This window comes from Amphibalanus amphitrite, unplaced genomic scaffold (genome assembly GCF_019059575.1).
Source record: "Amphibalanus amphitrite isolate SeventyFive unplaced genomic scaffold, NRLGWU_Aamphi_draft 001983F_arrow, whole genome shotgun sequence".
NCBI classification, from domain to species: domain Eukaryota; kingdom Metazoa; phylum Arthropoda; class Thecostraca; order Balanomorpha; family Balanidae; genus Amphibalanus; species Amphibalanus amphitrite.
The window spans coordinates 14,951-41,510 of record NW_024883476.1 but is presented as its reverse complement, the minus strand read 5'-3'; the positions used below and the strand labels follow the sequence as shown (position 1 = coordinate 41,510).

Genomic DNA, 26,560 nt, shown 5'->3' with positions numbered 1-26,560 from the left:
GCATCCATCCCTTACAGACACATCACTGATCACACAGTAGATGACTGCGAATAACCATTTATTCCTAATCAGCTGGTAGAGATTACACACACTGCCTGCATACATAAACCTTGAACATTAACTTTATGGTGCATCTAATCATATATGACTTGTAAACATATTGATTGAAACATAAAATGCGCCATTGTATCGATTCTTTTAAGCACAATCGGCCTAGCCATTCTTGAGCTGTGGGAACGGCCAGGTATATGGAGTGGCACTCTGCACGCGCGCACGTGCAAACTGGGTTCCAACTGACTTTTGCACGGCCGGCACCCTACTTGTCTATCATCTGGACCAGATGTGCACTGGAGTACTCTTGCCATATATCATAACACGACAAAAAAGTAAGACCATCATATGTAAGTTTGTGTAAGGCCCACCGCTCTCACCACTCTCTCACCACTCATCTTGATGGGACTTCCTTTGCCATAGTTACAGGATATATTGATTGTCAAACTGTAAATCTTAGTATGTACAATCTTTAGTGACACAAATCCATTCTTATTCTGACCCTCACAGTACATGGTAGTGCAGTGCGTGCAGTGCACTAGTAAATAATCGTGACTGCCGCACTGTGCGTGTGTCACCGGTATAATCACTGTGTTGTCCTTTGATGTAAATCACCTATGTTGGGCTGTTGGCCTGATTTTCATCTCGGTCTTCTTTGGTGAGTCCAGTCCCCTCCACATGACCCACCATATTCCAGCCCAGTCGCTGCTACGGCTGTCCTGGTACGGCCCATTCATGGTGCTGTATCCGCACACCCTACCAAACCACCAGGCCCCTTGGACGCGTCGTGCACAGTTATAGTACGACGAGCCGTCCTGGTCACGGTCATAGGTCGAGAACTTCTCATTGACGCCATACTGCAGACCATCCCCGGCATTTCCCGAGTAGTTGGAAATCCTCAATCTGTAGCCATCCAGTTCAGAAGAGATGGCGAATCCTTGATACAAAGCGTATGCCTGCCTGCCGTTAAACGCCTCTAGGTCAATACGGAGCTCGTACCGTCGGTCCTTTGACGACGTCAGCTGCCTTATCTTTTCCAAGCCCCACCAGAATTCCTGGGTTTCGTTGCCGAATCCTTTCTTATAAGCCGACCATCCGAGGAAGAAATTCTGGCGGGGTTGGATGTCGTTTCTCCGCTGGATCACCGTCCAGTTCCCTCCGGCAGTTTCCATATCGCAGAACGCCTCGACGTATCGTTGTTGACTGTCAACACTGGGCCGAATGAGGTAAACTCCAGATGGGGAGCCGGCAGGCAGGTCGCTGCAATCACGTGGGTGTTTCTGCTTCACTGTATCGTTATTCATAGTCACTGCAACGTCGCCGTCCATGGTTTTTTGTTCGCTGAGTAGACTGCTAAGTTTGTTCAGCTGTGACTGCTGACTGTCGAGCCTCGTAGCCAATTTACGCATTTCTGTATTATACTTTTCCATGGTGATAGCGATAGCTCTCAGTCGTTCTGTGTGCTCGTTCCCTGTGACAGTGTTCTCGTCGTGCTGGGAGTTCTGGCCGATCAGCTGTGTGATGACCTCGTCTAGCTGAGTCTGCTGGCCGTCCAGTCGGCCGGTCAGCTCCTCCATTCGGGAGTTGAGCAGAGTCAGCCTGTCTTCGATGGACTCCAACTGTGACTCGATTCTGCGTTCTAAAGTCGCCATCCTCGACTCCAGCCTGATCTCCAGCTGTTCTTGTCCCGACTGCAGTTGGCTGATGATTGGCTGCAGCTCAGAGTGCACCGCCAGCTTTATGAACTTTGTCAGCGGTATGGACTTGCCCTCGGCACAGCCAGCCGTCACGATCAGCGTGTTCAAAGCTAGGAACGTCGCCACTCTGCCGCTGAGGGCCGACATGTTGACACTGGTGCAGAGAAAGCAAACCTCCAGCGCCGACTGCCGACCTCGAACTGACGGCTCGGAGCTGGCAGAACGTCTGCAGAGCTCGGTGCGATTGGCCTCTATCAGAAGCGTCGCATCCGGCGTCACGGCCCGGTCCCGTGACTGACACAGCGATAAACTCAGCGATAAACATTTCAAGTGGCCCCTGACCGCTCTGTTGCAGGGGCCTTCCTCCTCCTCATGGCAGCCGCATCCATTAACCCGTTCATGTGTACACGTACCTATTGTCTAGTCGGCGCCATTGACGACCGTGGTAATTTTTTTACAGCATCACCATGTTCGGCGTTCGCACTGTGTCCGATACAAGCAACGGTCGCGAACTCAGGCTGCAACGACAAAACTTACATACAGCTAGAAATGCCACTCGTATACCAACTTCTTGGGGGGGGGGGGTATATAGGGTCTTGCTTCTTGGTGTACCTATACCGATATTTGTCGTGACACATTGTTTCAGATAGACACGTTTTTGGGTCTAAAGAATCAACTTCTAAATTTGACCTCATTTAATCCTATCCTGACCTGACCACGACATGAACTTCATCTAAATATGGTCAATATAAGCCGTTTTCACGACGGGCTATCCGGCGAATTTGCACTTAATTTGACCAAATCTGCACCTACTTTCTTTTACAGCAAATATATTCATTTTATGAATTTACTTCAGTGTGTAATCGATGATGCTCTATGGTAATATGACAAAGCAGGCATATAAGCAATTAGTGCACCCCTAGCTGATAGCTGCTAAGAGACCCACTGAACCTGATTTGACCAAATCTGCACCTAATCTGTACCAGATGTGCACCAAATTTGTACCAGATGGCCGTCGTGAAAACGGCTATTATTAACCCGCGACCTGCGGCCGATTTCATAAAGGTTTGGTAGTAATTTACACCTAGGTGCATTTCTCACCCCTCAAAACTACAACCACACTGAGGGAGCGGTTTCATAAAGCTCGGAGGGCATAAATTTCGGCAGTTGTAGTTTTCTGCTTGCTTTGATTGCATTTTACTACCAACAGAACTTTAATAAATATTTTAATTCTGTGAATTATCAAAGTATTAGCATGAAATGACTTAATTATTTTAATTCATCAATGATAAAATTAAATGTGATGTTTAAAACAATAATCAATAGGTAATCAGACAAAAATTTATTTGCTATTCTTGCATTAGGAATTGTAAACAAAAACAATCGTCCAAGGCCATAGAGAAACTACTGCATTCATTTTGGCCGGCTGAATTAGGTTCAGGATATTGATATATATAAATCCCTTTTGTACATTGATTGCTTGGGTGTTCATTTGTTTCTGATATATATGTTTCAGTGTTTGATTTATGTTTTGATGTGTCCAAACGATGAGAGCGTCGCAGCGAAACAATAATAAGCTGCTGCCCAAGGTTTGGCCTTTCAGTTGGGCAAACTAGACCTTTGGAATCAAAATATGGAGGCATCAAAAGATTGATTCCTTTTGGGCATAAATGCAGACCATTTCTAACTTACCAATCACATAAAAATAAGAGAGTGTTTGAAGAAGGAGCATGCCTGATCTTGAACAGAAATGCTTGAACTATCTCCTAAGCAAAATAATATTGCTCCTATCATAACAATTTGAATTCTATAGGTAGTGAAAGGCAATCAAGGAATTGATTCACTTTAAACAGATAATCATAATATTGATTCCCCATCAGCTGGCTAATCATTATTTTGATTCACAGGTAATGTTAACAGATAGGCAACAATGACTTGCAAGAATACAGTATTTATCTTGCTATTATTCTCATTTAGTGGTATCCTCATCACCACAACTGATACCTATAGCATTGTTGTACTTTACCTTCACTACAGTTGATAACAATTCACAATTTTTAAATGTCAAGAATACAAAAACTGAAGCAACAGGTAAAAACCATATAAATAATATAAAAGCACTACAACAATGATAATTAGGGGTTTAAAAATTTCATTTTGCCATTTTACACAAATACTGATTGGTTAGAATGTGATTCATGATACAAAAATAACATACAGTGTGATTTCCTCAAAACAGCTTTTACGTGATGGACAGTGGCTCGGTCTTTTTCCCATTCACAAGGCCAAAGGGACAATTTCTTAGCTTTGAGGTAACACTTTTTGCAAACCTACCACATTTTTCTACCTTTTAAAAGAAAAATCTCACCGTCATGGGCCTTTTTTCAACCGCAACGATTCATTTGAAGTCAAAAGTGTACCCAAATGAATCAAAAAATTGATTCCATGCCCATATTTGGTCATGGCTCCTCCCACCAGAATCAAATTATTGATGCCTCCATATTTTGATTCCAAAAGTCTAGTTTGCCCAACTGCTTTGTTGAGTTTGAGTTTCAGTTTGGTTAGAAGGCATAGCGCCTCTCCTTAGTTCAAGCTGCAAAAACGAGTGCGACGCGGCTAGTTCTGACTACTGAAATGTGAGTATTACATCACTTGCCTCACACAGCTTTTGCTAATTGATGATGTGGGTACTGGGTAATCCACAGCAACTGGTGTCAGTGTTCATGTGTTACTGTTACGGCATAGTTGATGCAGCAATGCAAAGTATCTATGTACCATGAATTAACAACTCAATCTTCTGCCAAGGTCAGGGTGGCAACATGAATGGTTTTGAGTATAAGGATGATGAAACTATTTCAGGCTATGTCAATACAAAAGTGGACTAAAAAGTGTTTGTCATTCTGATCCCATAAAAGCATTTGCAATGACTCATTGGTAATTTGAATTGCTGTGTCTTTTGTCAAAATCCCCATGAATATTTCTATTGACAAAGTACACTGTACAGGTATTTTGCCTGTAGTAAGTACGGATACTGCTCAGTCAGGTGCTGTCACCCGTTTGTGCAAAAAGTCTCCAGACTTGTCAGTTCTTGAGATATTTACACAAAATTTGCTTAGAAAAGTCATCAAATAGTCTAACAGAACAAAACATGCCTCATCTAACTTGACCCAACTTTACCTTATAACCTACAACCTACCACCTACCAACCTACCACCCAGCAACCTACAAACCTACAACCTACTGCAGCTTTTGGTGAATTTTGTATAGATATCTTCAGAACTGGCGAGTCTGGTGACTTCACAAACAGGTGGCAGCACTGGAGCCACTAGCTAAGCTATAAGATTGCCAAGAGCCAAAGTAAGGTTGTTATTAATATCCTTAATCCTATTTTCCAGCTGCTGAAAGGAAGACTGGAGGGCCTTTAGCAGCAGTAGCAGTGGAACTTGGAAGGCTGCCTGGCTGGCCTCTACAACAGAGACGAAGTTTAGAAGTTATTTGTCAACAATGTTGTCCATATTGCAAGAGGTGAGACCATGTACCTATACTTTATTACCTAGGGTAGGTATGGTAGGCAGTTTCCCATAATTTGTTGATTTGGGAGGGAACAGGCAAACATTTAAATAAAATCATTTTGCACTAATCTCTGGCTTTTGAGAGCAATTTTCCACTTCAAATTTTACCAAGAAAAACATTTGCATGTCTAGTCATTAGTTGTATGGCTGTATTACAGTGATGTATTGGGGAAGAAGTTAACAAAACGTGATAACGTTGTTGGTGCATTCAAAGATCTAGTACCGTTTGTCATTAGATTGTAGGTTGGTACATTTGTTGACATGAAGCTAACAAATTAAACAGGCTGGCATTTTAAACAGACTGTAACAGTCTTACTGCCATAGTTGATTACAGGCACTGGTTGTTTTCAGTCAAACTCAAGTTTTGAAGCAAACATTTCACATTTTTTATTGTGTTTCAGTTGTGCTAATTGTGTTCCAGCTTATAAGGTCTTTAGAATGCAATTAAATGTAATACATGTAATGCACGCATGTTGCAGGTGGCTGACGAGCACCAACCAGCGTGTGCAGCAGCCTTTCCGTTGTAAACGGTGCGCTGACCGCGGAGCCGGGGGTTGGCGACCGCCGGCTGGCACTCACCACCGTCCACCCCAAGCTGGCCATCATCGACTGGCTCGAGCACACCAGCACGCTGAACCAGTTCATCAGCTCGACGTTCCCCGACTTCGAGCAGTAGTGCGCCGAGACGCGCGAGCTGTTCAGTGGGAGCAGATGAAGCGACATGGGACTCAGAGCGGCGCCACTGACGTGCAGCTGCAGCTGATCGGAATCGACAGGACACGTGTTCGCGGCTCGGCCACCACTCATCAGCCTGCTGCTCGTGCCGTTCCGTCTGACGGCGCAGATGACCGGCCTGGCGGCGTCCCTCGACGCGTCCGGCCACACCCGGCTGCAGGCGCTGCGCTCGTCGCTTTGGGTTGTAAATGCCGGTGAGCAGTGAGGGTTGCCTCGCTGAGTCGTGTGGGCGCTCGTCACTGTAGAGGTCGCTGTGAGCGCTGTGCTCCTCTTCGACCAGAGGATAGGTGGCGGTAGCGGTCGGTACGCAGTCAGCAGCGTACTGCCACGTCATAGACCGATTGAAGGTCTTCAGTGCGTTATGAATATGGCGCGGGTAGCTCGATTCCGGCGGCGGCGTGACATGGTGACCCCGTGACCTCTAGCCGTGTCGGTCCGTGTGCGCGGCCCATTCGCCCCCGACTTGGGTTGTCGATGGCGGCTGCCGGCGCCCTTAAAGGGACCCTCCCACCTTCAAAAAAGTTAATGAATTGGCATGAAAGTGATGTCGCTCGATTCAGAAAGAGCAAAAACGAATATCTACCAAATTTCACCGAAAAATATTCACCGGTTTTCAAGCTATTAGACTTTTACTTTTGTTTACTTTTTTAGGATCTCCGCTGTTCCTAGCGACTTCATTTTGGAAGTGCGGCGTTCGCGGCAGATGTTGCGCGCAAATAGCATATACCAACACTGCTTTACAAAGATGTTAGTATAAGGTTTTAAAATCGTTAGATCACCGCTGACGTCACAAATTCTAAGGGGGCATCTCAATGCATTAGCCCCTTAGAATCCGAAAACTGCAAGTTTGAAATTCCATATCTCCGAATTAAAGCATTTTTCGATGTTGTGAGTGCCCAAACCGGTATTTGCAGGCCATGGCCACCAATTTGGCTATCTCAACTCAAAACTAATGTTAAGGTGGGATGGTCACTTTAAAATCGTACGTGTTTTAGACAAATTAAAGGGAAGTGATAGTGATATCAAAAAGGTATAATTTATTTTTCTAATGATTTTATTGCGTGCTTTGACTGAGTGTCTTGATTTAAGTTTGTTTGCTTTCAAATTTACGATAATACAACAGCACAGGGTCAAAAGGCGGTTAAGACGTAGAACAGTAGCTGTTACATTGAGGCTTTGTACGCGAGCCGGCCGGCCGAGTGATAACTGCGCGCGCGCGCCGTATAAGAGATACTGATTCGGAGATGCTGATTTCCAAGATCGTCGAGCGCCAAGTTCTGCGATGGCAATATCTCCTGAATATAGTGAACACTGAACACAGCGACAGATGACAACGCCTTGACAATTGTTTTCGTCGTAATACGTGCTACTCAAAGAATGCCACGAAGGTGTGTCGTTGCTTTATTTGCTAGTCCGCACATCTGAGATCGTTTGAGACAAGTGTTTGAAGTTTAACCGGAATCGCTCTGATAGCTGCGATGCAAATTCCAACAGCTGTTATTCTACTAATGAATAGGTAATTATGCTATTGCTGGCCATGAATTATGAATAAATCACAAATTTTGTAAAAGCAAGGATTGTTTCCGACCGGACAAAAGCACACATTTTCAGAAATTTTGGCGGGTGGGGTAGGAAAGGGACGCAGCCGGCCGCTGACTGCACGTTCAGGTGCGTCGTGGCGTCGCTGATGAAGTACACGGTGCATATGTTTATCACCAAGAAATTCATGCACTGTGATATAAAATAAACAATGAAACAATTCCAAACATAACCACCCAGACAGACGCCGATCCGCCCCCAACATGGCAACACGCTAATAATTTCCTCGAAACTCGCTGAAGACGACTCGCCCACCATTTTGAGCAATATATGCCCCGCTGCGGAGGCGAATCGTTCACTCGCCCAGTCGGGGACGCAGCCGGCCCCATCACACAGTGTCAGACACTGAAACAGTTTAATATAGGCGGTTTTACACAGTCTGGTCCAACTATTATGGGACGCGCTTACCGCGGGCGCCGCAGTGCTCGCAAACGTGCAGCGGAGCCGCTTGTCCGTCCACGTACTCGCTGGCGCCGATCTGCTCGATCAGCGACAGTATCCGCTGGGCGGTCTGCTAGCGCGCCACCTCGGCCAGGGCGGACGGACGGCGGGCGGGGCAGTCGGAGAGTTGGTGCCGCTGTCCGGGGCCGCCACGGAAGGAGCGGCCGCCGCCGGCTGCTGGCCAACAATCGGCTGCGACACCAGCTGCTACAGCTGGGCAAGCTGCTGGCGGCCCTCGTTTAGCGTGGTCAGTTCGCGCTCCAGAGCCTCCTCTCACAGAAGTGATTCTCGAGCTGTACCAGCGCCGAGCACAGCTTCTCGTGCTCGGCAGAGTCCACAGCGCCGCCGCCCATGAACTGCTGCAGCCATGCGCGCAGCTCCTTCTGCTCTCTAATGATGTTCTCATAGGCGGCCGCGGTCCCGGTGACTGGATGCGGCTGGAGAGGTTCGGAGATGCGCGCGGAGGCCACTCCAGCGCTCCGGGTTCCAACACGGAACCGGCAGCGGACGGCAAGGCCGTTGTGTGATGAGCCAGGACGGCTTCTCCTGATGTGCCCTCTGCACCAGCTGGCTGCTCACGGCTGGCGCGCTCTATGGGACACGGACACCGTGTTACCGTTAGACGATCCACTAACGTGTTATCATGGGACAAAAAGGGAGGTGTAAGATGCAATACTCTGTGGCGTGCCCTATTGGAAGAGTGGGGAAAAGTGTAAGATGCTGCTATGGGACATGGAAGCAGATGTAAGAGAAGAAAATCTGCCCGAGCTACCACATGCAGATTTTCTTCTCAAGATGCAGGGCTGGAAAATGATCAAAATCACTTCATGTTACATTTTAATTGGATAATACATAGGTACACAATACAAACAAGACAGTACTTTGTTCCATTTCCAGCCATTGCCAAAAACAATAGATGCTTTATGTATGCAAAGCTCCTATATGAAGCGAAGCAAATTATTGAACGAAGAAGCAAATTGACAAAGAACCTTTGACCATACTAGGCCATGGGTGGAACTTTTCAAAGGAAGTTGGGTTATCAATTCATAAAGCAGGCGTCTCATATGCTGGCAACAGTTTTGCGAACAGTTTCTAGAATCCAGTTCTTGAGATATTAACAAGAATATCACTTTGAGCTACACATTGTGTTAGGTTTGCGTTTTTAGGATTTAGGTTGTAGGTTGCTGGGTTGTATGTTAGTAGGTATAAGGTTAGGTCAGATGATATTATTCTATTAAAGGGACCTTCCCCACTTTCAAAAAAGTTAATGAATTGGCATAAAAGTGATGTCCCGTGGTTCAGAAAGATCAAGAACAAAAATCTACCAAATTTCAATGAAAAATATTCACTGGTGTCAAGATATTTGACTTAAACTTGTGTATACTTTTTGGGACCTCTGCTGTTCCTATTACGTCATTTGGTAGCAATAATTTGGCATCCTTAAGCTCGGCAAATGTGCATAAATATATTTTTTTGACTTTCATATGCCATTTAATACAAACATCTCAAGGAATGGAGTCAAGCAACTTTCTATCAACAGTTGGCCGCATGTGAGACACCTGTTATGGTGACAGCGGAAGTTGGTGAGGCAAAAAGATGTCAAACCTACAATATCTGACTGTTACGTAGAAAAAATGCTACACTACCTATCCATTTTTTGAATACAAACTAATTTTAAGAATACAAAGACATTTAGAAGTTGCGCATTGCAAATGACATTGATTTAAAGAGCAACAACGACCTACCTACCTCCAACTTACTAAGCTACAGCCTATCAACCTACAGGCTACAATCCATTTGGCATTCAGGCCTTTTGTATACTGATAATAATACCAGAAGCCTCTTTGGGTATAGCAGCTCACCTTGGTTGGAAGACCTTCAATTGATGTAGGTATGCACTCCAACTCGCAATACTGACAACTTGAGACCAGTGAATCTGTTGACGATGACGGGCAAAAGTATCAATATTAATATCAATATAAGTACCTACATATGATGATGTAGCTGACAACTGACATATCAATATTACACATCACTTGTGGCAAAAAGCATTATCACACTCATTTTATATATTACCATGTCAATGTTGAAGAAAGAACATTCAAGTGGCTCCCTGCAAACTCAGTTGGGCAAACTAGGCGGTGGGAATCAAAATATGGAGGCATCAAAATATTGATTCTCTTTGACCATATATGGGCATACGTGCAGACCATCACAGGAACGTCAATTCTTCAGCAACCGGCTATAATTTCAAGATAGCTTCTTCACAAAATGAAGAACAACGTTGAAGCTACCCGCCAGGCACGAAACAATAGCCCTAACCTCTTTGGTTAGTTAAGGAAAGCGTCTTAAAAATAATCAAGATATTGATTCATCACGGCGGCTAATCCCGGCGAGAATCAATATTTTGATTCCGCAAACAGCTGGCTAATCATTATTTTGATTCTGAAATCAGCTGGTTTATCAATATATTGATTCTGCAAACTGACTTTCTGCAGGCGTACTTAACTCTTCAAATTGATTTATGGAATGTTTCTTGTGTGCAAATAATGCAAATTCAATAAATTCATGAAGATATTATCAGCACAGGATCGTGTAATTTTTTTTCTAGACCTTATTCCCACGGTAGACCAGGGATTTTCAGCACTCGCCCTGGCTCCCTGCTCAAAGCTGCAAGCCTTCGAGGGAATGCGTGAAGGGAGCCGTGCTGACCTTTGTATAGGGGTTGTACTGAGTCGGAGCCGGAACCGAAGCCCGACCATTTTACTCGGAGCCGGAGCCGGAGCTGGAGCCGATTTTTTTCCTCCGGAGCCGAAGCCGTCTGACATTTTCACGGCCCCACATCCCTGCTTTGTAGTATTGATTTTGAGTAAAAAAAAGTTAACATATCGTCTTTCACGTGTTCATGAATGTGTTTCTACGCATCTGTATCCCGTCCCATTTCTGTGGAGTACAGTAAGAGATATTTCGCCGAACGATACACTCAGCCCGTTGCACAAATTGCACAATTTGAATGAAAATATGATACACGGATGTACTTGCAGTCGCAAATAATACGATGATATTCATAACACATTTCACAACGATCCCTGCAATTGCCACACATTTGCCATCACAAAGCCCTGTCGTTGATGCTCACATCCTATGCAAAGCAATACTCACTTTTAGGACACGTCTCTTATTCAATATGGCTACGTATTTGCAAAACATGCAGTTAATAATATTTGAAACAGACCTAACCAATAAGACATACCGTGGACAGGTAAGAAAAAACAAATAAACGTCTGGAGAATGACCTCAACGTCTCGATGTTGCCTAATTACTGAGAGCAATTTTCGGTTTCGAACCAAATACATGAAATAAATATAAACAAAATTTGTACAGATACACTCAATATAGGGTTTATGATTAGCACGGCTACCTAAAACATCAATCCTGTCAGGTTGAGCCACTTATGTCCACACCCAAAGCAGGTCGCTTTGGAACACCACAAGATCCCATAGTACCACCGAAAACGGTCACCAATTGGTCTACTGATCAGCATCTTCAGAACATTCTCGACCGAAAAGCTATCAGTCCTGTCTGTGTTTTGGTTCGCTTCATTTGGGCTTTGCGCACGTTTTTCTACTCCGGTTCTAGGGACGAGATAGCAGTCATCACGCGCTGCACCAGCTCGTTCTTTGACAGGTTGGTGACGCTGTCGTCATCCGGCAGGATAAACACGTGGCGCATTTCACCCTCGGCCCCGCCAGCCACATACACACTTCCTTACGTCATATTGTTTCTCGCCACGAGATCAAAGTTCAAAAGGTCGTGATGTAGGTAGTCTCCGCCCAGCCCGAGTCAGGTACTCCACCGGTTGGTCGGGTGCGGCCAGGTCCGCGCAACGCCGCCCTACTTCGGTCGACGCTCTGGTTGACAAGGATGGCGTTGTCATACAGTTGCCTGTCGACTGAACAGCGATTCAAGACGCCATCCTTGACCCTCTGAAGCCGATCCCCGCAACGACCAGTGTTTGATCCTTGGTTGACCTGCAGCAAACAGTCAACAGAACACAATAATTAGGACATTTGTGGACAATATTAAGGAAACTATATGTGTCATTATTCTACTTGTTCAGCAACTATTAATTTTAGAATATATTCAATAAAAAATTACAGTGTCCCAAAATTGAGTTTTGTCTTGGGTGTCAGAGGGGAAAATTACCCACCAAAAAGAGGGGAGAGAGTGGAAAACTGCTGATTCGATTAGATCAAAAAGGAGTGAGAAATGACAAAAAGCATGCATTTTATTATAGGGTGTAGAATGTTTGATGCTAACTGGGCATCCACACAACTGTCTTTCTATAGGTAAAAAATCTATGTTTTCTTGGTTGGGACTTGGGAGTGGAAAATTGTTCTTAAAAATGGTGGTGAGAGTGGAAAATGAATTTCATTTGGATGTCGTTTCCCACCCAAATAGACAAATTTTGGGACATTGAAAAATTAAAGACTTAATGTCACTTAAATTTCCACTGAACGCCACCAGTTGCGCCAACAACTGTCATCTCATGCAGTTATATAAATTCTGCCAAAAAAGTAGATCTGAGGCCAGTTGTACCAACAGAAAAATAGGTGGCTGCTGGATTTTTTTTTTGGTCTAAAAGTTACTTCACATACAGAGCATGAACGGTACAGCCCTATCCGTTTACGTGCCCATCATGTTAACGCTCCATATGTGAAGCAGTCTTTAGGCAAAAAAATTCCAGCAGGCAGCTATTTGTGTTGATAAAACTGGCTTCTAAAATTAACTTTGGCATGGACAATCCTGAAAATTAACTATCCAGCATTCCCTGGACTGACGTACATTAGACACATAATTTTCTTGAAGATCACGCATAATGTAAATATGGCTTACACCATTCAGCAACTTGCTTTTGTTACACTTACAAATTAAAGTTGTAGCAACAATTGGGTGAGTGAGACACAAGCAGAGGCTAAAACATCCAAATTATGTAAAATACTGGACATGCACTGCCCCCATTTCATGAGTCCACCCAACAATTCTATCATGTGAGACAAAACATTAGGCTTCTTGTAACTAATTTATACCGTAACTTTTAAAGGACATCATGTTTCACTGAAATACTACACCTAAGACATCATTTGCAAAAAAATATAGCTTAAAAAGACAATAGAAGAGTGAGAAGGCGTCCCGCGCCGCTGACGTCGCTACCGCGCCATGTTCCTAAAACCATCTCTTAAAACGAGTTTTCGGTAAGAAACGTTAAGATCACATGCCTGAAATTGAAAAACACACTTCAAAGTATCTTAAAATATGATCCATTGTTACTTACACTTCAGAAAAGGTCCCTTAAACAAAATAAAACCGGGAGCACTACGTTGCATCCAAACACCCACGACGCCGGCGCGAAATGGCGGGAACCGGAAATCGTGGCTAGATACAAAGAAAAAGAATATTTCTTATAAATGAATTATACAACTTAATAACGCATTTTTTATTTTCTTTTAGACAAAATTATGAAAAAATTACAAAGGCTCGTCGTTGATGATAAACAGAGCAAGTTTTAACAGCACGTTTTTGTTGAATTATGGCGGCGAAAACTTTATGCCATTCGTAAAGGTACGCGCGACAAACGGCTGATAGCCATGCAGCGAAAAATTGAAGCGGGGAAGTTTTTTGTATTGATTTGTCGAAAAATCTCGCCGTCATGGGGGTTATTTCCGCCGTAACGGGTCGTCTGAAGGTGGGAATGTCCCAAATTGAATCAAAATATTGATTCTATGCCCATATATGGTCAAAGCTCCGCCCACTAGAATCAATATTTTGATGCCTCCATATTTTGATTCCCGCCGCCTAGTTTGCCCAACTGAACTCTCAGTCTCAAATCTTATCAACTATACCAACAACAAATTTCTGCCAACAATACATTCTCGTGGTCTACAAACAAAGTTGAAGTATCACTTACTGCCTTCAAAGCTCCTGATTCTTGGTCAAATAGTTATTTCAAAATAAATAGGTAGAAAATTCGACTCACTTCCACAATTCGATGTTCAAAACAACTGGTGATGTCAAGTTTGGTCAAAGTTATGCAGCTCAGAGCAACGCAAAATTTTGTGGGATATCAAGAACATGAAAAATTACTTGAGTGTAAAATGCATCGCTTTATGAAACCGATCTGCTGCATTTCTCTCCAAAAACAGCTGTTGGGCATAAAAGTCGACGTAGTAGAATTTCGGTCGCAAAATACAACCCCGTTTTCTTTATGAAACCGCTAGGGCATAAAATCCGGCAAAAACGGGTGGGAAATTGCGCCGGATGTATTTTACTACCTTTTATGAAATCGGCCGCTGGTGGGGGGGGGGGGCTATTTTTTGCCCCCCCTCCAGACTTTTCGATATATCTCCAGAACCACTGCGCCGATCGTCACCAAACTTTCAGTACCCTCCCGGACATCAATTTTACACATTGTGACCAAAAATTTTTCCAAAGGCTATGATAGGTTGGCCGGAAATGACGTCAGAGTGACGTCATGTTCTGCCGTTTTCGACCCAAAAAAGGGTTTCGCGGGAAGAGCTGTCAGGCCTATAGCTTTGCAAATACAGAAAAATGATACGACATAAAAGCTGTAGAATGGACAGGGCTACAAAACTGCTATCTCGGATTTTTGAAAATTTTGGATTTTGACCCCTCAAAAATCAAAAAATAGATTTTTTGAATATAATAGCCAAAAAATCCAAAAAGTTTTTTGAATTTCGAAAAAACCGGAATATATGTGATAGTCCTTACCGCCTTCTATCTACATACCAAATTTGAGATCGATACCTCTTTTTTTGGCCAAGTTATAGCGAAAAAACTGTTCAAAATTGATGACGTCAAATTTTCAAACTCAATTTTCAGCAATTCTCGACCTCGTAACGCAAAACAAACACCACCATTAGACTCCCCGTGACGAGCTGCATCAAATCAATACCCATTTTATGCAAAAATATCAACTTTGAAATTTGACCTTTTTTGACCTGACCTTGACCTGACCTCCACCAGAAAGTGACCTAAACCGTACCTGATGGTCTTATAACCAACACCATTGAGTTGGAAATGAAAAACTGGCCATAAAACATGCATCGCATAACCTTAGTAAAGTTGGGTTCGGCTCCATATCAAAGCGTACAAAATCCTAACATACAATCATTAAAACATACAAAATCGTAACATACAACGCGCAAAACCTACAAAACAGGCCGGGTAGGGGACAGTCAAAACATACAAAAGCGCAGCGTACAAAATCGTATCATACAAAAGCGCAAGGTACAAAATCGTTTCACACAAAAAGGCAGGAGATAATTAATGACATTAATTAAATTACGCATCATGCAAAATCGTTCCACATTAATTTTCATCATTTCGTCGTCCTTGAGATGTCAATTTTCACTTGGATCAAAACCTACAATTTCCACTGCGCTTCGAGCGACATCTTTGTTACAGGTTTGCGCAGTTACGAAACTTTCCTCTAGAGGCCTCCTCTGTCAACGCACAGGCAAGCTTCGCACAGCCAATGTTTTTTGCTTGTTTATACAGTGAGCGCCGGTCTCGGAGCGGCGGGGCGTCCCGGTGCCGCAGCCGTTCCCTCCCTCAGGCCGGGCAAGGTTTCCCCTCCTCCGTAGACGGCGCTGCCCCGCAGGAAACGGCCAAGGCCACGTCCCCGTGGCTCACGTTCCCACTCCCGGCGCGCCGTCTCTGGGAGAGCGAGACGACGCTGCCTTCTCTGGGAGAGCGAGACGACGCTTGGTGCATCGAGTCACATTCTGCTTATATTGACAAGAGCTACCGGGACAGAATTGGTAAATCAAATTGAAAACTGCCAATGAACTTCAAAAAATCTAACATGGAGGCTGCTGGAGTATTTTGCCACACACCATTTGCTAGGGGGAGGCGTAAAATATACCCAGCCGATAACTCAACTCAAGAACCAATAGGCGCAGCGAAACGGGCGAGGCGGCTAACAAAAGAACGTGACGAGACACTTCTGATGATTTAAGTTCAGTTGCAAAGTCACAGGTCGAGTTAACCCTCGCCCATATTGGTGTTTTGCCAGCCGCGAACGTACAAGGGGTTGTTGGACCCCCCTTGCCGTTTGGCCTCTGATCGAGCTAGAGCTTGGCGGGAAAAAACGAGCATGCTGCCCGTGACAAGAGAAAGCCGATGATACCCAATTTTAAAGTTCTAGGTCATTGGTTGACCTTCCAGGTCATGTCAATGACCCAAAAGTCGGGAAAGTCAGGACGTGTTAGAACCTCGTAAAGTGTGGGTGCTGAGAGGTTTCTTTGTGTGCGGACTGTTGAATGTTAGCCGTTTTGATCACAGATGATGTCTTTATGCATTTAGGCCTGGTCGGGTCAGGTCAGGTCAGGTCAGGTCAACCAGTAGGGGTCCTGCCGGGAATTCGTAGTAGGTGTCAACCGCCTCCGACAGCTTCGTAATGTGTTACGAAGGTACCAAAACTACTTCGTAAATGTTCAAATGATTGCTAAATTCGAATTCAGCTCCAAAAACTAGCATAGATGAAACATGTAAAACTCGAAAATGAGCCGAGGTCATCAAAAGTCAATTACCCGACCTGACCTCCAAGTGACCTTGACACCCACCCTAATGCATGGGACCAACATCATATCACATTTTTGAACGCTTGAAACCACGAAAATACTGCAAGGGCGCGGCAAATGCGAGCCTACATACGCCGAATCGCGATTCCGGCCAAACATGGTCTCGAAAAGTAGGTCACAGGTCAAAGGTCATTTGGGTCAAGGTCATGAATTTTTCAGGGCAGGTATAACACTGATTAACCCTCGCCGGCCGAAGGGGGGGGGGCGGGTGCCGCCCCCCCCCCATAGTTTTTTCGCGATAGCTCCGAGCACGCTGGCGATAGAGCTGAAACTTGGCATACCCGACCTTTGATTCAAGCCGGATATTTTGACACCAACCGCATTTTTGGGTCAGGTCAGGTCACTGACCTATGACGTCATAAGTGAACCTCTGCACGGTCTTCAGATGTCGCAACTTCGCAACGTCCTCACTGCCAGAGGAGATGTCACAGGGAAATGACAGGGACGGTGCCACGGATTTCGCCTTGCGGGGGCAGGTTTTCAGAAAAAGGGCCCAAACAAGATGGGGGCCCAAACTTTCCGAAATAGGTATCGTCAATACCATCAATACTGTGCAAGCCTTTATTTGTACCTTGACCTACCATTCCCACAACCGTTGCCTTCTACGCAATAACTTTTGTGTTAAAAGACACACTCTCGCATGTGTAGGGGGTCGGATAGACCCCCCACGGTTTTTCGCAAATAACTCGCGCAAAAAGCGGCCGATCAAGACGAAACTTTCAGTACCCTCGAGTTGATCAATTTTACACCTACTCTGAAAATTTCATGACCCTGACCCAAGTGACCTTTGACCTGTGACCTATTTTCCGAGACCATGTTTGGCCGGAATCGCGATTCGGCGTATGTCGGCTCGCATTAGCCGCGCGTTTGCAAGCTTTTCGTGGCTTCAAACGTTCAAACATGTGATTTGCTGTTGCTCCCATGCATTTGGGTGGATGTCAAGGTCACCTGAAGGTCATGTCAGACCATTGACCTTTTGTGACCTCGGTTTCCCTTTTTCGAGTTCTACATGTTTCTAGGCTAGTTTTTGGAGCTGAATTCGAATTTAGAAACCATTTGAACATTTACGAAGTAGTTTTGGTGCCTTCGTAACATGTTACGAAGCTGTCAGAGGCGGTTGACACGTACTACGAATACCCGTCACGACCCCTACTGGTTGACCTGACCTGACCTGACCTGACCTGGTCTAAATGCTTAAAGATATCTGAGATCAAAACTAACACGATATTCGTGATCAGCACCCCGAAAAAAACCCTCAGCAGCCACACTGTACAGTAGGTCTACTAAAAAAGTCCCCCGCTCCAGAGGCGGCCGGCCGGCCGAACCCCCGGATTCCAGCCCCGACTCTATTGCGCAGGCCGCGGCAGTGACACGGGTCAGGTCGCGGCGCCCGGCGAGTGGGTCAGTTGGCGGCGGCCGGCCGTGGAGTGAGGACGCCGTGTGTGGGGCGCAGAGATGCCGCAGTGCAGAGGAGGGGAAGATAGTGACTCTGCACGATGCCGAAATGATGCCTTTGTGATCTAAATTAAACACATGCACTGCAGTGCATATCCTCCCTTGCCCCATTCCTATTATTGTTATGAATTCGTGGTCTTGTTCCTTTTTTTACCTTCACCCGTGCGTATACTAATGTAACCTACCTTTCCTACCCCAGTAAAACTTTCCTTTATTTGCCCGCCCTTTTCCTGAATCCTTCACAATTAAGTTGTGACGTAACGCTTCCATTTTTCACCGAGCCGATTTCGTTTTGTTTTGATCCGCGATCCGCCCATCTCAGAATGCTACCGTCGAGGCTGCCGAGCGCGTCAGTGCACTGTTCGTTGCGTTACCGAGTTGTCACCGTCAAGCAACCAGCCGCCGCAAGAATATACCCCAGAGGAAATATTTTGTTTGCCCACCTTACATAGTCCTCCGCGGGCCGGATAACACCCGCCTTGATTTTAATTTCAACTGTGATTTTGCTGTGCTTGTTTGGGCATTGATATTCAGTGCAAGATGGAGAAGATGACTGAAGAAGCGTTGGTAAAGGAGAGGACGAAGCTTCGAGGTAAGGCTACAAAGCTGGTCAATGATTTAAAAGAGTACAGAGCAGGATCTGTGGATCAAGATGATCTGGCTTACAAAATCCATGTTTTGAGTCAGCTGGAGGAGCAGATGGTGTCACTGCAGGGTGTGCTCAGTTCTAAGGGTGTACCCGATGAGACGTCTCATATTGATACTCTGAGGGAAGAGGTGTTCAAGGCTCGGCGTCAGCTGATCAGGGTTGAGAGTGCTGTAGTGGCTCCCCCCGCCCCAACTCAGTCTGATGTCACAGATCTCAGGGTGTCTGACGTCAAGTTGCCAGTGTTCAGTGGGGACTTCCTGCAGTGGTCAGAGTTTTGGGACCTCAGTAGGCGGAACTATGGTCAAGCGTACCCATTTTCGGGAACGCATTATCGTTCCCATGTTTGGGAACGATAAACCCATATATGGGAACGCCATGTAGGCATTATTTAAAACACGATAAAGAACCGTTAAATGACGTCCAAAAAATATAAAACGATCGTGAACCGCCTGATATTTGTCTCAATATTGTTGGGAAAGAGTTTGATATTGTAAGGCCCATCCTAGTTTCAAATCGTTCCCCTATTTCTAAAGCAGTCCATCATCCGGGCCGCGAGCCCAAATTTGGGAACGCTCTCGTACACTGGCGCTGCAAGCGTTCCTTATTATGGGAACGGCGTACCCAAAATTGGGAACGATTTCACCGACGCCTTTCAGGGGCTCTTTTCATTAACAAACATTACGTCCAACGCCGCAAATTATTGTTAACGCAACAATCATCAGATGACCTTTCCGGCAAGACCGTCGCATGTTTCGCCCGGTCTTCTGCGCTTTTATTCCCGTCGATCTCGCAGCGGGCACGCCCCCCTCTGCAGGATTACGTAATTCACAACGCTCAGCGATGTTCAACAAGGTCTTCCATACCTATATCCACCGTCCGCGCCGAGGGTGGAGACATGTCAAGCACCTGTCCGTTTATCACCGATAGTTGACGAGCACAAGGAAGTATCCAAAAATGGGAACGCTGAATATGTTACACCCTCAAAACACCTAGTCCCAATGAAAATCTAGTTTTTTCCTTTCTTGATGAGTGTAAGTGGCAAAAGGCCTGGTAGGATGGGCACGAGGAATGATCGAAATCAGCATAAAAATTATAAATAAGCCACACAGAGCGACCTATATAAGAGAAATTCCCCCAAAACGATCACGCTTAGAAACACGGAAGACAAAAACCACGCTCATGACGCTCCTTATAAAACAGCTCTAAACAGCTAGCATCCAAATAAAATATGTCTTTCTGGGATGATAAAATACAGCTGAATAATTTTAAACCACTGAAACTGAGTTTACAACAGTAGTTCGGTAAAATCACTGACGTTCCATGCGGACGTGCGCCCCGACACCAAATGTCACCAATATTACCCCCGGACTGTCCGCGTGTTCGCTTGCATATGTCAGCATCTGGTGTCGCTAGTATGAAACTTCATAACCAGGCGAAAATTATTATACTTGACCTCAAAATGTAAAAAACGCTTCATTTTCCTTAAAATTGCAAGTTAAATGTAGTATAACCCATGTTTTCACCATTCCATCATTTCAAAAAATCATTAAAAATATCATTCGACGGTCAATTTCCTTGTGCAACGGTCAGATTAAAGATAATTTTATAGAGATTTAGTAGATACTTAAATTAGCGTGCACTTTTTTGAGACGTGATGCACTAATGAGTTTTAGTGGGCGAACGGCCGAAAAATTACCTTCCGTTCCCATAAATGGGAACGCCCGTTCCCATATTTGGGAACTCCGTTCCCAAAAATGGGAACGTTCCTATATTTGGGTACTCATGACCATAGTTCCGCCTACTGACCTCTACGAAGTTGCTGTACACACCAACCCAAGGTACGCAACTGTACAGAAATTTGTCTTACTTAAGAGTCACCTGTCTGGTCTTGCACTACAGTGTATCAAGGGCATACCAGTGTCTGACGTGTGTTACGACTCTGCTGTGGACACATTGAAGGACAGGTTTTGTCAAACGGAGAGAGTAAAAGAGGAGATAATTAAGGGGCTGCTGAACATGCCGTGTGCAACCGATGACTTGACCTCGATGAGGTCTTTTGTTGATCATCTGACGTCTCACGTGAGGACTCTAACAGCGATGGGAGTCGGCTGTGACAGTTTTTCCAGCCTGCTTCTACCCATAGCAAAAGGAAAACTGCCTGAGCCGTGGAGACTGGAGTGGGCGCGGCAGCATCAGCCGTCTCCAGGACTGGAGGAGTTCCTGCAGTTTCTCCAGAGAGAGATGAACATCCGAGAGGAGGCTGGCTTCTGCAGTAAGCGTCCAACAGCCCAGGAGAGAGGCTCCCCACCCACAGTGAGTGCTCTTGCGGTCAGTCAGAGTCGAGTCAGCCCAGCCCCAGCCAGTGTATGGACTTGTGCAGCATGTACTAAGTACAAGCATGGCCTGAACAAATGTTTTGCTTATCAGAGGATGTCTGTGGAGGAAAGATGGGCAGTAGTGAGGAGAGCTGGGTTGTGTTACCAATGTCTCGGACCCCACCTTGTTCGTCAGTGCAAAAGCAGGTCATGCACGGTGTGCGGTGCTGCACATCACACGTCTCTGCATGCCGCTCCTGCTGCTGCGCTGCCTGCAGTCCCTGCTCGTGTAGCCGCACCTCCAGCGGCTTCTGGGCATGCTGCTGCGGCACCTCAGGCTCATGCGCACGCATCTGCTCTGCCTGCTGCTCCTGCACCTGGCGCTGGCATGGATCCGCCTGCTGGTAAGCAGCCCGTGTATGATGTTCGTCAAACTTGGCAGCCCGGCTATAGGTGGCAGCACTGTTCGGCAGCGGTGAGTGCTGACTGTGTTGGCAATGACATGCATGGCCAAGTGTGCTACAACCAAACTGTACTGGTTGATGCTGTTGGGCCCCTGGGCACTAAACAGGTCCGTGTCATGATTGATGGGGGATCAGACTCTTCATTCATCAGGGCCTCTGTCGCTGAAGAGCTCGGGCTGGCGGTACTGGGACAGGGGACATTCGCCTGTATTGGATTCCCTGAGCGTGTTGAGGAGGCACGCACCTATGACCAGGTCAAGGTGACCTTGAGGAGCCGTCACACAGGTGAGGGAAAGGAGCTCCAGTTCTGGAAGAGTGATCGCTTGTGTGCGCCTGTAAATGACAGAAAACCCGACTTTTTGTCGCTCCCAAGTGGTGTGAAGCTGGCTGATGATTACCAGGGGGGACCTGTTGATCTGTTGATCGGCCTGGATCAGATGTACCATGTTGTGCTGTGGAACCATGTCCAGGTCTCACCAGCTCTCAGACTGATCGAGACGATCTTCGGACACGTGCTGCACGGAGCAGCGCCGAGCCAGCAGCAACCAGCGCGCCGACACGTCTACCGATGCCAAACCGTGGAGCAGATGTGGACACTGGACGCCGTGGGGGTCGCCCAAGATGAAGTGAGTACCTGTAAGCCTAACTTCGAAGAACCTACCTGGGTTCCTGCTGCGAATCGCTACGAGATGTCGTTGTTGTGGAAGTCGGACCGTCGCCCCGTCGCTAACCTGGCTGTTGCAGAGAGTCGCACCCGCCGTATGACCGAGAAGCTGACCGCAGAGGAGTTCGACGAGTACGACAGTCACCTGGCCAACCTGAGGAAGACCGGCGTCATCGAGGACGCGCCCATCGCTGAAGATCGAGAGTCTGCGTTCTACCTACCGCACCACGGGGTGCATCGGAACGGCAAACTCCGCGTGGTGTACGACGGCTCGGCAGCTGACGGCAGCGGCTACAGTCTCAACTCGTACTTGGAATCTGGTGAGAATCTGCTCAGTCGAGTGCCTGCTGTCCTGCTGAACTTTCGCAGAGGTCCGGTGGCCTGTCAGACGGACATCCAGGCTGCGTTTCACCAGATTCTTGTACGCCTAGAGGACAGACCTTACCTGCAGTTCTTTTGGCTGGATCGTGTGCTGAGGTTCCAGAGAGTACCATTTGGTTTGAAGTGTTCGCCGTATATGCTGCTGCAGACTGTTAACACCCACCTCAGGTACCAGAGCGCGGAGCAGGACCTGTGCGATAAGGTGCGCTCCGGTCTGTATATGGATGACATATGTCTCACCTTCTCTAGCAAGGATGAAGCCTGCAGAGCGATGGAGAAGACTCGCGTGATATTCCAGGAGGCTGGAATGTCTCTGCACAAGACGCGAGTGACCGGGGACGCGTGTGAGGATGCGCCTGTCCTGGGTCTGATGTGGAGCACCACTCGTGATGAGCTCGCTGTGGTTGTCCCAGAGTCGACCTGTCCTGTAACCAAAAGTCAGCTGCTGTCTGCTTTATCACGACCGTTTGACCCGCTTGGTGTACTCGTGCCATGGATCATTCGTGGAAAGGTCCTCTTCCAGGAGACTTGGAGGACTATGCCGCCCGGCGTGTGGGAGGAGAGGCTGCCGGAAGCACTTCAGGCAGAGGTCAGAGCCTGGTGGGTCTCAGCCCGTCAGCTGATATGGTTTCCCCGACCGTGTACCATTACCTTATCGGAGGAAGCGACGTATCACGTGTTCTGTGATGCCTCAGCCGTCGCCTTCTGTGCCGCTGTGTATGCTGTGCAGGGTGGGGAGGCGAAGCTCCTGATCGCCCGGAGCCGACTCGCCCCCCTCTCCACCCAGCTGACCATCCCCCGCCTGGAGCTGATGGGGGCCTTGATTGGGGCGCGTTTGATGGATTTCGTTAGGAAGTCGTTGAACATGTCGTCTCCTACAGTGTACTTTTGGACAGACTCTATGGACGTCATCTACTGGATCTCCTGTGGGAGGCCACGGAAGCTCTTCGTGGAGAATCGCGTCTCGGCCATCCTCCAGCTCTCGCGCGCGGACCAGTGGCGACACGTCAGGGGTGAGGAGAACCCGGCGGACCTCGGCACAAGAGGTATGTCTCTCGAGTCACTGGCGAAGAGTGCCATGTGGTGGCACGGACCGAAGTTTATCGTTGATGGCGTGGACACTGTTGATGTGTTGCCTGTTCCAGCTGAGCCCAGCACTGACGCGATTCAGGAGCTGAAGCCGACCAAGACTGGTGAGTCGAGACGTGTGGAGGCCTGCACTGTGAGTCGGGACTCAGAGCGGCCGCCGACCGTATCTCTGTTCGATGTGACTGAATGTTCGTCGTTGAAGCAGGCGGTGAACCGCTACGCCTGGGTATTGAGGTTCGTTGACAATGCCCGCAGACCCCGAGCGGAGAGAGAGGATTCTTCGCAGCTGACCACCGAAGAGAGGAGGCGCGCACTGCGGCTGCTGATCGGGGAAGCGCAAGAGAGGCACTTCGGATTGGAGCTCGAGGCTCTCCGCGCTTGCCAACCTCTCCCGGTAAGATCGTGCCTCGCAAAGCTTCGCCCCCAGCTGAGCCTGGACGGAATCCTAGAGTCGGTGCCGCGCACAAACGAAGCCCCTGTTATCATTTTACCAGAGTTCGCGCACGTAACCACCCTGGTGATTGATGACGCTCATCGGAGGTGTTTCCACCAGGGCACCCGCGTGACGCTCGCTGTAGCTGCCGCAGAGTACATGGTGAGGCGGCGAGCTGTTCGCCGTGTCGTCGACACCTGCACCCGATGCCGGAGATACCGCGGCCTGCCGTACCGATCGCCGGAGGGTGCGCTGCCGACGTTCAGGACCCAGCCTGCACGACCGTTCTCCAAAGTGGGAGTTGACTTCATGGGGCCACTGTATGTGGACGGGCACCAGAAGAAGGTATGGATTTTGTTAATCACCTGTGCCACCTCACGAGCGGTACACCTAGAACTCGTCCGCTCTCAAGCGTCGTCTGACCTCATCATTGCATTAAGGCGCTTCTTTGCACTGCGAGGCACCCCCATTCTGGTCTACAGCGATAACGCTCGCACCTTTCACGCGCTGACCGGTCACCTTCCCCACTGTGTGACGTGGAAGTTTATCCCCGAATCGGCCCCGTGGTGGGGGGGATATTGGGAACGACTTGTAGGAGTTACCAAGAAGGCTCTGAGAATAACACTGCACCTGTGCCATCTCAGCTTCGAGGAGCTGTCGGTTACTCTATATGAGCTGGCTTTTGCGATCAATTTGCGACCTCTCACTCAGGATGACGGAGAGAATGTTCTCACACCCGCCCACTTCTTGTTCGGTGTTACTGCTATCAATGGGGTTCTCTGTCCATCTCTGAACGAGTCTCCAATCACCAGGGCCTGGAGACATCGGAGGCGAGTGTGCGACCACCTCAACCGGCGATGGATATCTGAGTACCTGAGTGCCCTGCGGTGCTGGAGCACCTCTCCGCGCGGCCGGCCGAGTCGTGTCCCCGGCGTCGGCGACGTCGTCCTGGTGCGAGACGAGGGGCCGCGCGGCGGGTGGCCGTTGGCCCGCGTCGCCGAGCTGCTGCGTGGGCCGGACGGGCAGGCTCGCGCCGCGGTGATAGTGCTGCGCGGCAGGAACACGCGGCGCCCTGTCAACAAACTCTACGCGCTGGAGGCCGCCGGCGAGTAGGCCTGCGATGGTGACTGTTAGCGCGCCGCTCGCAGTGAAGTGTTGTGTTTTGTTGTGTTTGAAGTGCCTGTTTTACCGTGTGCAACTGTAACCGGTTTTCGAAGTTCATAGAACTTCGAGTGGGGAGAATGTTATGAATTCGTGGTCTTGTTCCTTTTTTTACCTTCACCCGTGCGTATACTAATGTAACCTACCTTTCCTACCCCAGTAAAACTTTCCTTTATTTGCCCGCCCTTTTCCTGAATCCTTCACAATTAAGTTGTGACGTAACGCTTCCATTTTTCACCGAGCCGATTTCGTTTTGTTTTGATCCGCCCATCTCAGAATGCTACCGTCGAGGCTGCCGAGCGCGTCAGTGCACTGTTCGTTGCGTTACCGAGTTGTCACCGTCAAGCAACCAGCCGCCGCAAGAATATACCCCAGAGGAAATATTTTGTTTGCCCACCTTACAATTATATCATAATCCTTCAATAATCCGTAATGACCATTCAACGCAAGCAAGCAAACAAAACAACCCGTTCAGCGGCGACATCATCTCGGATAAAAAAGCGACAGTGATGATTAGAACTGACTTAGCGCGAGGTCAAATCGAGGGGTATATAACTATGTATCATATGCCGAATATTTTATTCCCATCCAGCAAATTAAGATTGGGGATCTTGTCCAACAAGTCAGCGGCCGTTCTAGACACAGATAAATGCTTTGTTTTCGGTCGCATCATTATCTGCAATAATTTGAAGCGAAGTTTAACCCTCGCCGGCCGAGAAGAAGGCGTGGATGCCGCCATCATATATTTTCTTTTTTGCGGTAGCTCAAAGCACACTGATGATAGAAGGCTGACATTTCATATGCCTTACATTTGATTCAAGCCGGATCATTTGAAATCAACCACGTTTTCATGTCAGGTCACTTAACTACCAGTATAACGCCTTTTGGGGCGACTAACGGAGCGAGCGAGACGGTGGGCCTTGCACGTGCGAAATTGCGAGGGGGTACCTCCAACTGACTTGTGCATGGCACCCTACTAACCGGTCTCTAGCGATGTGCCAAATTTAAGCACAATCGGCCGAGCCAATCTCGAGATCTGGAAGTGGCACCCTGCACGTGCGCACGTGCAAAATGGGTCCCAACTGACTTGTGCACGGCACCCTACTAACTGGTCCCTAACCGTGTACCAAATTTGAGCGCCATTGGTCCAGCCGTTCTCGAGATCTGGAAACGACCCCTGCACGTGCGCAC

The 26,560-nt window shown here is 47.4% G+C and overlaps 2 protein-coding genes and 3 long non-coding RNA genes across 10 annotated transcripts; 2 read left to right on the top strand and 3 right to left on the bottom strand.

Annotated features, from left to right (window-relative positions):
* Positions 1 to 41: 41 nt before the first annotated feature.
* On the bottom strand, positions 42 to 2,059 carry LOC122376005 (microfibril-associated glycoprotein 4-like). Its single transcript, XM_043355646.1, has one exon. The coding sequence runs from the start codon at positions 1,893 to 1,895 to the stop codon at positions 663 to 665; it is 1,233 nt and encodes a 410-aa protein (XP_043211581.1). The 5' UTR covers positions 1,896 to 2,059; the 3' UTR covers positions 42 to 662.
* Positions 2,060 to 3,130: 1,071 nt separating this feature from the next.
* Positions 3,131 to 7,629, top strand: LOC122376008. Of its 2 annotated transcripts, XR_006255501.1 has the most exons (4): positions 3,131 to 3,183; positions 4,293 to 4,384; positions 5,144 to 5,273; positions 5,800 to 7,629. It is a non-coding gene; the product is annotated as an uncharacterized LOC122376008 (long non-coding RNA). The 2 variants fall into 2 exon arrangements; XR_006255502.1 differs by lacking the exon at positions 3,131 to 3,183 and having other exon boundaries at positions 4,279 to 4,384.
* LOC122376007 lies at positions 7,440 to 14,573 on the bottom strand. Its single transcript, XR_006255500.1, has 3 exons — positions 14,064 to 14,573; positions 9,958 to 10,031; positions 7,440 to 8,686 (listed from the first exon to the last, which is right to left on the bottom strand). It is a non-coding gene; the product is annotated as an uncharacterized LOC122376007 (long non-coding RNA).
* On the bottom strand, positions 11,131 to 13,953 carry LOC122376009. Its single transcript, XR_006255503.1, has 2 exons — positions 13,431 to 13,953; positions 11,131 to 12,126 (listed from the first exon to the last, which is right to left on the bottom strand). It is a non-coding gene; the product is annotated as an uncharacterized LOC122376009 (long non-coding RNA).
* Positions 14,574 to 18,339: 3,766 nt separating the features above from the next.
* LOC122376006 lies at positions 18,340 to 25,750 on the top strand. Of its 5 annotated transcripts, none has more exons than XM_043355647.1 (3): positions 18,340 to 18,805; positions 21,006 to 24,169; positions 24,329 to 25,750. In XM_043355647.1, the coding sequence occupies exons 1-3, from the start codon at positions 18,754 to 18,756 to the stop codon at positions 25,319 to 25,321; spliced, it is 4,209 nt and encodes a 1,402-aa protein (XP_043211582.1). In that variant the 5' UTR covers positions 18,340 to 18,753; the 3' UTR covers positions 25,322 to 25,750. The 5 variants fall into 5 exon arrangements, 4 of the variants coding, with proteins under 4 accessions (XP_043211582.1, XP_043211583.1, XP_043211584.1 ...); XM_043355648.1 differs by having other exon boundaries at positions 18,526 to 18,805; positions 20,989 to 24,169; XR_006255499.1 differs by lacking the exon at positions 18,340 to 18,805 and having other exon boundaries at positions 21,589 to 23,879; positions 24,031 to 24,169; positions 24,329 to 24,459.
* Positions 25,751 to 26,560: the final 810 nt, after the last annotated feature.